This window comes from Pseudomassariella vexata (assembly GCF_002105095.1).
Source record: "Pseudomassariella vexata strain CBS 129021 chromosome Unknown BCR38scaffold_18, whole genome shotgun sequence".
NCBI classification, from domain to species: Eukaryota; Fungi; Ascomycota; class Sordariomycetes; order Amphisphaeriales; family Pseudomassariaceae; genus Pseudomassariella; species Pseudomassariella vexata.
In genome coordinates, this window is record NW_024467973.1 from 228,183 (window position 1) to 242,076 (window position 13,894).

Consider the following 13,894-nt stretch of genomic DNA (forward strand, 5'->3'; position numbering starts at 1 on the left):
CCAAATAGTGTTATAGGCAGCTCGTGGCTGCTTCGAAGGATTTTCGAGAGAGTCGCCTATTGGGCGAAGGTGAATGGCCTTGTCATGAACTCAGCAGCTTGCGCGGTGTCGTCTTGGGTCAAAAAACTAGAAAATAATGCGGCTCAGAGCTCTTGGGAACCATCCTGGGGCTTAAGGGATGAGATGTCGCTTCGAGAATGGGCCCAGATAACTCATCGGCGTGTTGTTGAACTTGAGAAATTTCAGGCGCAGGAACAATCGTGATCGTGAGCTATTGCCAGAGACGGGACCCACGTCCACTTAGGCCAGTTGAAGGTGTCCAGGTGGGGGTTGGCCGACCATCATCACATTTTCCCAGGCCGCCTTGGCAATGCTGGCAATGCGTTAGGGCGCATATGATAAGTCCTTGATAAATTCGAGCAGGTTCATGCTAGGAATGCTCGGACGCTTAGAGTCACAGCCTCTGAAGATCGATTGCTTTGATTGCTTTCACCAATGATCCACGTCACAGCATCAATTTTCACCTTATGAGCGCTGCACTCGTTCAACCTGCGATATGATAAGTAGTTCGGGAAGATGCTTGTTTATTAGCACTTGCCTTGGCACGTACGTCAGGGGACCCACTACCCTCGTTCTCATTAACATGGCTATGCCAAGTTTTCACCTTCCCGCAATCTTCTGCCCGGATTCCGACGATACCGGCCGATGGCTTTAGTTGTGTCTGATTGTCGCTTACCCAACTTAGCAACTTGATCCTTCGCCTTATCTCCGAACCTGTTTTCAGTGCTTCAAACCCTTTGGTCGGATTCTTCATGTGGCATCTACAATCCCAACGAGCCGGTGCAGCCAATCACTACCTTTCACTCTTGATCGGATGCTCGGATGCTCGATGCAACCACCGTCTATTTAGTACTATGGAAGGCGAAATGTTCACGTATAAAGCAGAAGCTTGGCATCGCATCTTGGCATTTGCTCAACTGCAGTCTGCACATTTCACTCGTAGCTAACAGAATAATTTCCTCGCATCTCTTCCCAAGACCATGCGAGCAGTAGTCTGCGCGACCACGGGAGGGGTCGATGTCCTGCAGCTTCAGGACATCCCCGTCCCCTCCCCTCAGTAAGGCCAGGTTCTCGTCAAGATCTTGGGCTTTGGCATCAACCGGGCTGTTCTGTGAAACCGTTGAGGTGACCAAGGCTTGACTGCCAATTCTGATACCATCACAGAAATGTTTACACGCCAGGGGAACTCACTGGGCGTCGTCGAGTTCCCCCGCATTCTCGGCATCGAATGCATCGGCGCAAGTATGTCTCCCGTTATGGTGCATTCGACCTCTTCTTTCCCAGACAGCGGGTCACTCTGCACAGCTTTGTTGTCGTTTCAGAAACAGCAAGCGTTGAACTAATGTGCTACAGTCGCTGGCTACCCCTCATCCACCAAGACCATAACACATCCAGTTGGCACTCGAGTGGCAACTTGCATGGGCGGCCTGGGTCGTATGATCCCGGGCTCTTATGCTGAGTACACCTGCGTCGCCGAGACCAATATGCGACCTATCCCGGACACCTCCCTTCCTATCGGAACCTTCGCAGCACTGCCACAGATGCTTCAGGCAACCTGGGGCTCTCTCGTGACCGGACTTGACCTCAAGGCCGGCGAGAGCATCCTGATCCGCGGTAGTACCAGCTCCATCGGCCTGTGCGCTCTCCAGCTCGCCCACAAGATCGGAGCAAGCCGTATTGCCGGCACGACTCGAAGCGCCGCGCGCGTGCAGATGCTCTATGACAACGGCGCGGACGAAGTTTTCGTCGACGGCGGCGAGATCGCCAGTCAAGTCACTCAGAGTCCCAAGGGCGCCTCTAACAAGGTGCTCGAGCTGACAGGCCCTACGACGCTCAAGGACTCGCTTAGGTGCACAATCCAGAAGGGGACGGTCTGCATGACGGGTGTACAAGGCGGCTCTTGGAAATTCGACCAGTTTATGCCCTTTGGGGATTTGCCCAACCGTGTCCGGCTGTGTATATACGGTGGCGGGCCGGAAGACTTCATGTTGATGCCTTGGGAAGAACTGGTCAAGGACGTCGAGGCTGGTAGGGTGAAGATTCCCGTGAGGACGTTCAAGCTGGAAGATATCCAAGAAATTCATGATATTCTCGAAAAGGGGGGAGGTTGTGCCAAGATGGCTGTTGTTGTAGCCGAAGAATGATACCAAACAATGACAACCAACATTGGTTAACGTAGGCTGGGGGATATATACGTCCGCCTTACCATGGCATTGCCTTCCAAGCTCGTTTGATCGCAATGGTTACATACATGACCAACGTAGACGAGTCTAGCTACGAGCGTAGGGTCTAGGAGCACGAATGCCATACCTAATCAAATCTAGCAGCTACAGGGTTGGTGAGTAGAAACCGAGAAGTTTCGCAGCAGCTTTTGGAATGGCACAGACATCGATATTGGTCGTCAGGGATTTGATCCACCAATGATAGTCCAGCAACGAGATGATGTTGAGAGGGAGGACTGCCACGCAGACTGAAGTGTCATGGCGGGGAGCTGAGGGAGGGCTGCTCGAAAGACTCGTCTGTTATGTAAAGTACGGATATGTATACTCCCAAAAGCCAAAAATGATCCGCGTCACAATGCAATTGCCAATAGTTCTAAAGTCACTTGTTGCGGCAGTTCAGGGTGGCAAGGATTCCAACACTGTGTTTGGCTGTGCACTCCAGATTTTCCCGGCTGGAGATGTGTTCTCTCCTGACGAAAGCTCTGTGTTTTGCTCAACGCAACGAGAATTAGTCTAGACGCAGCTGTGTCCCTCCGTCTCAACCTACGACGTGCGCCAAATCAAGTCCAAGATCGACCTCGACAATCTCTTGATTTATTAATCAAACCATTTTCGTAGAGTGTCAACAAATGAGGCTAGATTCAAGGTCAAGGGTTTTGACGTGGTGGCGGCGCGTCGGAAGTTCTTAATCAATCAGTCTGGCTATGACGGTGGATTCGATACGGCCATGAGCGTTAGACAACAATGATGCTGTTACAGGGCCAGATTTCTACAATTCTTTCCATCTTATTTGTGGGAAACGGCCTATGAGCGAAGATCCTAAAGTGGATGCCGAGGCCGCCTTCGAGGGTGGTGCTCGTCTGTTGTGTCTCATACCCAGCCTCAAGTCGCTTCGCATCCACCTCTTTCGAACTCTCATAGGTGATAAATTGCCGTAGCACGAATTCTTATCTATTATCATGCGCGAGCGACACTTGTCGCGCCTCGTCCACCTTGCGCCAGCCAGGAGACACTATATCTTAACACACAGGTCTACAGTCTGTCTGCCTTGAGGACATGAGCCTCACCAGCAGCACTTTGTATCCAATCTTTGATACGCGAGGCCAATCACTTTCCATCATAAGCTTATGTCTGCCATCTCTCATGGCAGTGGACAGCCGCTGCATGCTCAATTTGGGGTCCGAGGGCCGGAACTTACACACCTCGGATGACAGCACTCGATTCCATTGCTTTCTTTGCATTGATGCAAGCAATCTGTGGCACATAAGAGATGTTGAGGAATCGGAGACTTAAGAAAAAGGATTGCTTTTCCGTCGTACTCAGTCCCAGGGTAGAGCTCTGGGTCATATCAGTCACATGTGTGTCACGTCCATAACTAAACAGATATTGTGCATGCTGCAAGCACGTTTTGGATTTATTCTGAATAACAGGGAAGACTAGTGGTGTGTATCACCAGGATCAGCTCACGTTGTCCAGCAAGATGAATATATACTGCATTCTATTGGTATCCGCTGAAGTATACAACCACGCCACCAATACTCAGACTATGGCTTCTGAGCACTTCGGGCAAATTTTTGCGCCAAGTAACATGATTGCACGGCTGTTTCCTTTCTTTTACGCTGAGGCTGAGTCTACCCTACGAGTCATGTACCAAACTTAGTTACCGAGAACTAAAACCAAAAAGATGAATACCACGCTAATTCATGGTAATTCTGATGAGAATGGGATTCGAACCCATGAGGATTGCTCCACCAGGAATATTGTAGTTAGAGTTGAGACCTTAACCTGGCGCCATAACCAACTCGGCCATCTCACCGATGATTGATGCAACGATTCATTGATAAAACCCACTATGTTACTACAACAAACACACAAAACGCTAAGCTCTGTGAGTGGGGATATTAAGTGAATAGTTGGGCTGGCCACGACGGTCTTGATTAAAAAAGGAAAATAACGTTAGCAATCATTTGCGATGGTTGTTGCCATTGCTTAAGATGCAAGCGGATTAGGGTGCGTATGGCTGATCTGGCAAAATGGTCGTAAAACTGGTGTCTATTGAATCCAACGGCGGCATGCCGCACCAAAGACGTATGCTCACATCTGATCAATGTAATGTACCGGTAAACGACTCGAAGAAATTCACGGGATGGGGGTGGTAGGGAAAGAATGGGAGTTTCTTTCTTTTCATTTTCATTTTCTTTCCAACACCTCTCCCTGGTCTGTTCACAAAAGAATCGCATAATAAGGGGCTTGAACAAAATAAAGTGATTTCTTCACTTGTAAGATGCAGGAGAGTCTTAAGGACAGAAATGCGACAATAGTGTCACGGTTCAATGGCACGCGCTGGTTGTACAATGAGGTACTTATTGAATCGTTAAGTAAGCAGTTAAAGAAGAATAGAAATGACGCCAACACCCATCTTGAAGCAATACCAAACGCAATGTCAAAGTTAAGTCATAAAGCTCCTAGGACCCCAATCCTTCTGACATGGGTCTGGTCCACCTCCTATATCGTTGCCCCGATAATCATGGTATGTAATTATGCATGCCATGCTTAACAAGTGATAGTACCACAAGCAGCCGGACGAGGAACAGTGGTCTGAACCTCCCCGACAATGCCCTCCTGCTCCGCAGCCTCGAGCCAGATGGCGTCGAGGTCGGGCAGAACGTTGCAGCAGCGAACCTGGTTGATGTTGTTCACGGCAGTCTGCAAATCGTTCCCGTCAATGATGCTCTGAAGATTGACTAGGACCTGTCCGAAGATGGCCATGAGGTCGTTGACTGCATCCGTGTACTCGTCCGTGGCACCACAAATGCCGGCGAGGACCACTATATCCATTGTTAAAACGGGCACTTAGTGGTGGGTGTCAGCAACGTACTCAAGTCCTTAGGCTCATTGTTAGCAAAGGTGATGACCTCCTGGGCTTGGGCGGCGGGGTCGGCCGAGTTGTGACCAGCGTTGACGAGGAATGTGTTCACAGTGTTGACGTCCTGCAGCCAGTCGCGGATGGCATCGGCAGCTTGGTCCGCGCTGGGCTGCTGGGTCTGGTCGCAGCCGGCCTGGCGCTTCAACATGGATGGAGCAGCTAGGACCGCAGTGAATAGGACGGCGGTGACGGCGAAGGACTTCATTTTGAATTGGGTTGGTTGTATTCGTGCGTAATAGCTGTGGGCTGGCGGCTTGAAGGGCTTGAAGCAAAACAATTTTCCTGATTGAGAGCAGATAAAACCGAGACTATGACAGAGATCGAATACGAAGAAGATACAAAGGGAAGAGTGAAGATGCTAGGAGATGGCTTATTGGTCTGAGTGTTGTTAGTCTTGTTGGTGGTGAGAAGAGACAGAATCTTGGGGAATGAAATCAATATCATTATATATTCACCAACTCTACGCGTAGGATCAATCATCAAATATCAAAAACGCACTGGCAAAATCGAACATGAATTCTCAGTGCCCCTGTTTCTTGCGGGATTCACCACCGTTCCGAAAATTAACACCACAGTCGGCGGCGGACATCGTGGACAGTTGCAAAGGGTGTCAAGGTGTGCTGGCCAGTGTAATCAAGTTGAAACAGTGAAACACACCAAATTTATAATAAACCTCGCCATATTTTGTCAAAGATAGTCTGGTAAGATGATGACATGGTAAGCCGGCCCGCAATTGTCAGAGGGCAAGCTTGTGTCGTCTGACGATACTCATTCAAACCCAGTGTCTTTAAATAGGCTTGCTTCGCCATGATGGATTATAAACTTGACCCCGAACATCGATACTCCAAGCTGAATTGCAGTTTGCTGTGTAACTGAGCAGGAATAGTAGCCCTTAGTCGTGCTCCTGCTTGCAGATCCGAAAACAATTGTTTTCACTCAAAGACACATGATGAAATAGGTTTATGGGGAGCCATTTGCCAATAGGGGGTCTTGTTTCGTAGAATGGTCGGTTAAAGATGACGGGGAACTAAAATTCTTCGAAGATATTACATGAGCTATTTCCGCATATAAACTCGAACCATGATGTTATTTACTACCGTATCTCATCATGTGAATTGCGTGACACGAGAGTGAACGGTTAGGTTATTGAAATAGAAACTTGAGGTTTTCCATTTCTGACTGCCCAATCGTGTATGTTTATACCTAACCATCCATTCCATAGTTAACTGAATTATTAGCACAATGTTCCATATTTGTGTGACTATCCTTCAGCTCCTTCAGGATCGTTCTCATATGTAAAGTCGACATGCGGCAAGAATTGATGGCCAAAGACTGTTGGTGCAGGGATCTTCTTGAAGTCAAGAAATCTAGATCGCGGAACGGCTGTGCCAATCTAGAAGCTCGCTGTGATTACGCGGCCGGTCTCTCATGAGTTGCGTGCAAATCACCGTGAGAACTTATGGTCTAGGCCCCCAAACACCCCTTTCTCTCGTCGGTCTTTGAATTACGCTTTCGCCCAGAAATAGCCAAGTCTTGTAGTTGCCTTGTCCTGTCAGCTTTACATTCGGGAAATAACCCAGAATTGCTTGTCGTTAGCTGCAAGGATGACGCAGCCTGTAGCTTGACCCAAGTTGATTGGCTGCTAACGTATTTCACCCCCATTCCGACACCCTATAAAACAAAACACCACGAATAACACTGCAATTTCAAACAACCACCACAAATTCAATTCTGAACAACTATACAATCGCTTTCGACAGTAGATACATTAGATATTTCTGAACCCGAATCATCGACAAGAGCTTCATTAGATACTTCCCTCATCCGCCGTACGTCCTCAATCCTTGCGAATTTCGCGTTTGGACTTATTTGCACCTTCTTTTTTTTCCGTGGCTTCATAAGCTCCAATCGCTGTTTCAAGCCCTCAATTTGTAATTCTGCGCTTACTAATAGATAATTCTTCTCATCAAACCCTTTTTTCATCTTTCTAAATAGCTGGCGTTGTGTAGTCATGTTAGTTTGTTGGAGTCGATTGAACTCCCTAAACTGGCGCTCTATATCTACGCTCTTCTTTGGCGTTGACCATACAACATTGCCCTCTGAAGGCGTCTGGAGCGTTTTCTGGACTTGCTGGGTTGTAATAAGAATGTCTGGACCTTGGTGACGTGTGCGGTTGCTATTTTCAAGCAGAAGAGGGCTAGTAAGGGGCCTAGCGACATTTAGGGGCCATAGACCACTTGTAGGCCAACCAAACTTGATATTTTGAGCCGTTAGGGCCCTCTGGCGTGCTCTGGCGTAACAGCGCATAAAATTCTGCTTGCCAATAGGTGCTGAATCAGTTAATAGGGTTAAAAACCCGACCTCCTTGCGATATGCCGTTTTCATAGCTGAGAACACTCCAACATCGAGGGGCTGAAGGACATGAGATGAGTGTGGGGGTAAAAATAATAAGTATGTTGTTTTGATATCAAATAGACATAAAAGTATCAGTTGTGTGACTACCGTGACCATCCAAAATAAGTAAACGAGTGTCTGAAGGGTCCTGAGGAAGCGTAAGGGGTATAAAACGTCTTCAAGCCATTTAATAGCTATCGTATCGTCTGTCCAGCCCTTGGGGGATGCCTTGAAGCGCCAGTCCTTGAAGTCCTGAATATTTTTATCAGGGAACCACTGCTCTTGGACGTCCTTGCCCTTGAAAATAACCAGGGGGGGTAAGGTATTGCCGAGGGCATCCACACATTCCAAAATTGACGTCCACGCCCTCGAACCAGGCTGTTTCTGGTGTATTGCGCGTAAGGTAGCGCTCCCGACAACTAGCCCAGAGCCCCCTTGACCCTCCATAAGGCCATGCTCATCCATATTATACCTGCATTGCGGCTTAATCGCTTGAATTGCAGGAATACGTAATTTTGAAGCAAATCAGGCTTGGATTACCTCGGTAGACGCGCCATTGATACGCTGAGAGTCGATACGGCGTTGCTTTTTAGTCTTTAGTGCTGGGTGACGCTTTAGAAAGGCTTCCAGCCAATTCTTGCCGAGTGGTTGATGGTCACCTTTGAGGGCTAGGACGCGCTGCGCGAGCTCCTTGATTTGCGCGTGCGTTGGGGCTAGTCCAAGGGCTTCCTGGACCAAAACCCAGTCTGCTAAGTGTTTTTCTTGCACTGGAGATAGTCTCTGCTGGCTAGCAGAGGCCTCGCGACTTGATTCAGCGCCTTGAAGTCTGTCGATAAGTGTAGTCCTTGGTATACCCCAATCCAGGCCAGCGCGTCGCACAGATTTACCATTTGCGACGTCTAGAATGGCGGCAGCGAGGTCTTCTTTCGTATATGAAGGCATTGATAGCAGATCAGATCGAATACTTGGAATAAAGTCAATTGAAGCAAAAGTGGTTGAGAAATAAAAGGATAATGTAAATAGCGGTGTGGTTATTGTTGGGGTTTACAGGGGTGTCGGAATGGGGGTGAAATACGTTATTCCGGAGATATCGTGGGGAAGCGGTGCTTGCTCACTGTTTCTAAATAAATTCTCCGAATTATTGGTACTGCTGTGCAACTCAGGTGCTGCGCGACCCGTATATCTGACAACGGACTTCGGCTAGTCGCTGAGTAAGCTCTGGGGGGAAGGGGTGGATCTGTGCCACCTGCGGACATGTTAAGATGCACATCGTGCAGCAGCTCCAAGCATCAACTAAAATAGGTTCCACTTGAAACGAACAGCTGGAAAATAAAGTAAGGAGATGGGAACCATGATATGCTTTCTAGTCAACTTTTGTAAATCTTGGAGAGGAGTTTCTCCACTATTGCGGTATAGGCAGTAGAACGAAAAGGAAACGTGGAATAGATCTTCTCATGTTGATTGAGGCGATTTTCCTCCAGGCACCCTGGCTCTTCAGGGAGATGTACGTAAAGACATTGGAAGCAATACTCCTAGGCCCTTGTAGACAATGCCATTATCTAGGGGCTCGATAAAGTTAGGGATCGCCTGAGACTGCGAGGTTTTCCAATGTGACAATAACACCATCGCCGACACACTCGCGTGTAAGCAATCAACCACGTCATATCCATCATGGCCTTGCATTCGGTCCCTACATACTCTCTGCAGTCTGTTGTGCCCAAACGCCTTCACGTCAACTTTCTTATCTAGCCTAAAATACCCTTTGCTCGACATATACCATTCACACGTTGGGAAATGGCCATTATAACTTTAGATGTTGTTCGGTGTCTAAAATTGTACCCTGATCTCGATGTTTCTAGTGCAATCTATGACGTGACTGCCCAGTATAAGATCCTTTTGAGCTTCTGTTTGCAACCGATGGCCTTGTACTTTCCCCAAGTATTCCGCATCAATAATCGATATAAACTTCGTTCGTGGGGCAATGCGTAATAGCGGATATCAGACCATGATGGCCGGACCGACCCAATTCATTGCGAATGCACACAAGCACTGTCTTAATTGACCTCGAGGCACTAGAGGACTATCAAAAGACAGCAAAGGCCCATCTACATTTTGCTTGTCAACGGCGTGGGGTGCTATTCAAAACAAATCTAGATCTAGATCAGCACATCTCGCCAGCACACTCTAAGACACCTACGCAGCCGCGGCGTCGACCCTTGAGGTATATGCCGAGGCAGCTCCAGAGGCGCGTCCTGATTGCGTAGTAAGCATCCCCTTTGAGAAGACCACTCCTCAGTTTATTGTTGACTTTCCAACTTTGCTCTTTGTTCTAGAATATACCCGAGCGGCCTTATAAACTGAGCGCTCCCGAATACTACATCGATGCACCCTCAATATAGCCTACCGAAGAGCTGATTCAATAATCGATCTGCGACAAAGAGTCTAACGAGAAACTGACCCGAGAATATAGACATCACTGGTTGCACAAAAGAAGCAAAAAGGAAAACCCAAATATCAAAAGATTGGCTTCTTGGTTCGCCCTTAGACAAGAGAGCGTCGACAGCCTCTAGCTGCGGCCGGGCGGCGAACCCATATCCTTCCACCATCCTGGTCACTTCTCTATCTCATTGAGAGGAGCCAGCAATAGTGATCAGGGTCTACCCCACTTCATCATGAGATCTTATCCCCTTTAGGAAATGCCTCGATCATAAGATATGGACTTGATCTAATACAAGTCTTTGCAAGACAATGTCTGAGCTGCTTTAAAAGCTGCTGCATACATCCTCTAGTAGTCTGTAGTCTACGTGTGTTCCAAAGACTGCATAAACGTTAGCAAAAGATTCTCGTGGACACCAGCTAGCTGAAACGTACAACTGCAAATTTACTCCTTCTCCTGATCTTCTCACCGTAGAAGGCCAAGACCCACGGCACAACAGTCAACGCCGTCGCAATCGCGCCGAGCAGCCCTCCCGCGGCACGATCACCAAGATTGGTGAACAACGGGCCCACAACCAGCGGGAAAGCCCCGCCAAGGATGTTCCGGCAAAATGACTGAGCAGCCAGTGCCGAAGACGCATAGCTCTGGTAACTATCGGCGAGGTAGTTGAAAGTGGCGAGGTAAATGTAGTAGATTCCCATCGAAGCCAGGCTTATCGCAATAGCCGGCGCGATCCAGTGACTCGACGGCTGCGAGGAAAAGCCAAAGAGGTATAGGCCCACGGGCAGGAGGATAGATGTGATGCAGGTGAAGTACAGCCGGGACTCGGGGGCCTCAACGGGGAACTTTCGGCGGACGAAGGACCAGAACTTGTCTGTGTCCTCATCGGTGTCGGTCGCTGCCTTTCGTTGCCATTTGGGATGGCGTAGGAGATCCTCCTGGAAGACCCCGATCACGGTTGCCAGGATCGAGCCGACGATCATGGCAATAAAGATGTAGCCTGCTTGCTCCGTGTTGAAACCGTACTGCTGGGAGAACACCAGAGGGATCGACCCGAAAGTGAGATAGAGAATGGCCCAGGCGAAGGAGACCCACAGCGAGAAGAAGAAAACGACGGGCTCTGTACATAGAAGATGGAAGGGCCGGAAGACGGAGATTGAGATCATCTTGGTGATTGATGTCCGTTGCTCATCCTCCTTGACCAGCCAACGGATACGCTGGAGCGCGAATCCCTTGGCCTCCATCTCCCGAGCGCTCAGGGGCGCTGGTGCCGATATTTCTTTCTCTTCGTCTCCTGGTTGATGTGGATCGGATGTTGATGAGATGAGTGTGTCGCCATTTTCGGCAGATTGAACTGGCATCCAAACACCTGGGAAGCCCTTCTCTTCCAGGGCCTCATACCATTGATTCAGCTTCCTCGCTTTGCGACTCAGTAGGACCGATCCTCTGCTCTCGTGAAAGAACACGACGATAGCAGCCACCACGACCATGTCCGCGATGACCTGATGCCAGAAGACCCATCTCCAAGTCGCCCCTGGCCCCACAGTATTGCCCCCCTCCCACCTGTAGACCATGACACTGGAGACCAGCGGACCCAAGCCGGTGCCCATCAGCACCGACCCGCTGAAAAGCGCCATGGGCGTATTGCGCTTCTCCTTCTCCCACAGGTCTGCAATCACGCCGCCGACCATGGTACTAAACACGCTGCTACCAACGCCCGTCAGGAACCTAGCGATCAACATGCCGGCAAGGCTCGACACCACGCCACAGACGACTTGGAAAACCACAAACACGATACCCGCGATGACGAAGACGGGATACCGCCCATTGATCTCAGAGAACGACGCCAGGATCATGGGGGCCAGGGCAAATCCTCCCGTGAAGGTCGTTACGCCAGTCAAGACGGCCGTGCGTGAGACCCCGAACTCGGAAGCCATGAGGTCAGCTGGGGGCGAGTAGGCGCCCGCGGTGTAGGCGGTGAGGCCTGTTGCGACGCATGAGAGGAAGAGCATGACCTTCTTCCGAGAAGACGGCCATTCGTGGGGATTAGCGTAGGGGCTGAGATCCGGGCAGGTTGGCAGCGTATCGTCGGAGAAGCCAGATGAGTTTGGGGCCGGGAGTGAAGTACCGAATGTCAAGTACAAATTGGCAATGGCTGTGGTAGTGTCTAAGACGGCGGGCTCCGACTCCACGTCCGTTTGATCACTGGAGAGCTGTTTGTCATCATCTGAACAACCGCTGGAGAACCCTTCGCACTCAATTTCCAAGCTGCCTCGTCTGGTCGTATTCGGCGGCCCTCCATTCCTCAGTTTATGGTTGCCCTCAAACCCAGCCTTTTCGGGACTGCGAGATCCTTCGTTGAGGGAGCCATCGGCTCCGATGTCTAAAGGCTTCATCCGTAAGGCGTCTAGGAATGAGAAATTTGGTGAATTCAACGATCCATGAGAAGGGCTGCGTCGGAATTCCTGTCGAGAAACCAATCTTTGGGAACAAACCAGAACTCGGTCGAGTGAAAAAAAAAAGGTGTACACTCACAACCTATCCCACCTGAACCACTGAGATCCCCACAGAATGCTCCATGGGATGAGGGTAGAATTAGTTATTTCCGGCTACGAAGACGTGAGTAATCCCGAATAGGCGAGGTAATTGGTTAGAGCACTCGGGCGCATCGGCGCCGGGCGTGGCCATGCCCATTGACAAAGCGACACCGCTTGGCAAATGCTTATTCATGGCATTTTGCTGTGGGGTGAGCGAAAAATGTGGAGACTTTTGGAGTTGAGAGTGACATCAGTTAGGGTGGTTGCAGTTTAATGCTGGATAATGTGCATTTCCGATTATTCCCAGGCGGCAGCGCCATTTGCGGTAACGTACAACCCCACCTTTCCGGCCACATATTGCAATCCAATTGAAGGTATTCGAAACAGTGTATTCAACGTACTATTATAGCTATTCAGGTACAACCAGCTCTAATAGAAAGCTGTGCTCTAGGGCTTCCTAAGGTATAGATCTGATAGATTATGACGCCTTAGCTGGGTCCAGTATTACCTGATTCCGACGTTGTACCTGGTCTCGTTGCCGTTCTACTTCAAGGGCTCGATCCTGTGAAGGTCAACCCTCGCATACTCACTACAACCAGGTGATTTAAAGCTGGAACACCTGCCATGGCAGTGCCAGATGGGAAGCCAATCATAACCCTTGTAGGAGCCCCGCCAAGCGTGGACGACTTAGTCGCGCTCCCTCAAACCTAAGTTGTGATCTTCTTTCCTTCGCTCCTTAGAGTAGAATCTTCCTCGATAGCACCTAATCGAGGTCTCTACCAATGCGATGCAACCCAGGTTGTGACAGATCCATCGCTTCCTTAATCTGTACAATGTTACCAAATCGTTCATTAGGCCCTAATCGTACCTTCTTACGTGGTTTGGGGCGTAACGAAGTTATCTCGGCTTCTAATGCGTGTACACGTTGGGTCAAAGTAGCGACCTCGACGCTCTGTACATCTAGCCGACGAGTCAGCTTCCGAAACAATAGCCGTTGCGACGATCGCAATGGCGTAATCGCTGCCAGACTCTCCCTAGCTACTAAGCTAGTCACTGGCGTCGCTATTATTGTCGGATCAAGCCAATTACCAGCTGTTGGTGGTGTAGTTGGTCGTTCTGATAGGGAGGCTATCGTCGGCTGAGGTCGCGATGGATCCAATGGGTATATTCCAGTTGCAGAGAAGCCTGATTGTATATTACTGATCGTGAACGACTTCGTATATGCCTCGATGTATAGCGAGAGGAACGTCAACTTTTTAAATGGAATAGAACAGTACTCGATCGAGAGAGAGGTCGCTAACGAGCGATAGTACCGCTT

General features: G+C 49.4%; 3 protein-coding genes and 1 non-coding gene across 4 annotated transcripts; 1 reads left to right on the forward strand and 3 right to left on the reverse strand.

The window, feature by feature from the left end:
- Window positions 1–927: 927 nt before the first annotated feature.
- Window positions 928–2,640, forward strand: BCR38DRAFT_448633 (putative zinc-binding oxidoreductase). The gene is made up of 2 exons (XM_040861238.1): window positions 928–1,302; window positions 1,414–2,640. The coding sequence occupies exons 1-2, from the start codon at window positions 1,227–1,229 to the stop codon at window positions 2,202–2,204; spliced, it is 867 nt and encodes a 288-aa protein (XP_040710909.1). The 5' UTR covers window positions 928–1,226; the 3' UTR covers window positions 2,205–2,640.
- Window positions 2,641–3,995: 1,355 nt separating this feature from the next.
- Window positions 3,996–4,098, reverse strand: BCR38DRAFT_t337. The gene has a single exon. It is a non-coding gene; the product is annotated as a tRNA-Leu (tRNA).
- A 737-nt stretch (window positions 4,099–4,835) lies between these two features.
- Window positions 4,836–5,413, reverse strand: BCR38DRAFT_413695 (uncharacterized protein; the record flags this gene model as incomplete). Its single annotated transcript, XM_040858857.1, has 2 exons — window positions 4,836–5,110; window positions 5,161–5,413. 2 exons carry the CDS (start codon window positions 5,411–5,413, stop codon window positions 4,836–4,838), a joined length of 528 nt encoding a protein of 175 aa, XP_040710910.1.
- A 4,989-nt stretch (window positions 5,414–10,402) lies between these two features.
- On the reverse strand, window positions 10,403–12,435 carry BCR38DRAFT_489783 (major facilitator superfamily domain-containing protein; the record flags this gene model as incomplete). The annotated part of the gene is made up of 2 exons (XM_040864438.1): window positions 10,403–10,420; window positions 10,474–12,435. 2 exons carry the CDS (start codon window positions 12,433–12,435, stop codon window positions 10,403–10,405), a joined length of 1,980 nt encoding a protein of 659 aa, XP_040710911.1.
- Between the last annotated feature and the right edge of the window lie 1,459 nt (window positions 12,436–13,894).

Coding starts and splice junctions, on each gene's coding strand:
- BCR38DRAFT_448633 (XM_040861238.1), top strand. CDS start 1,227: ATGTTTACACGCCAGGGGAACTCACTGGGCGTCGTCGAGTTCCCCCGC. Junction 1,303..1,413: donor CATCGAATGCATCGGCGCAA/GTATGTCTCCCG, acceptor AATGTGCTACAG/TCGCTGGCTACCCCTCATCC.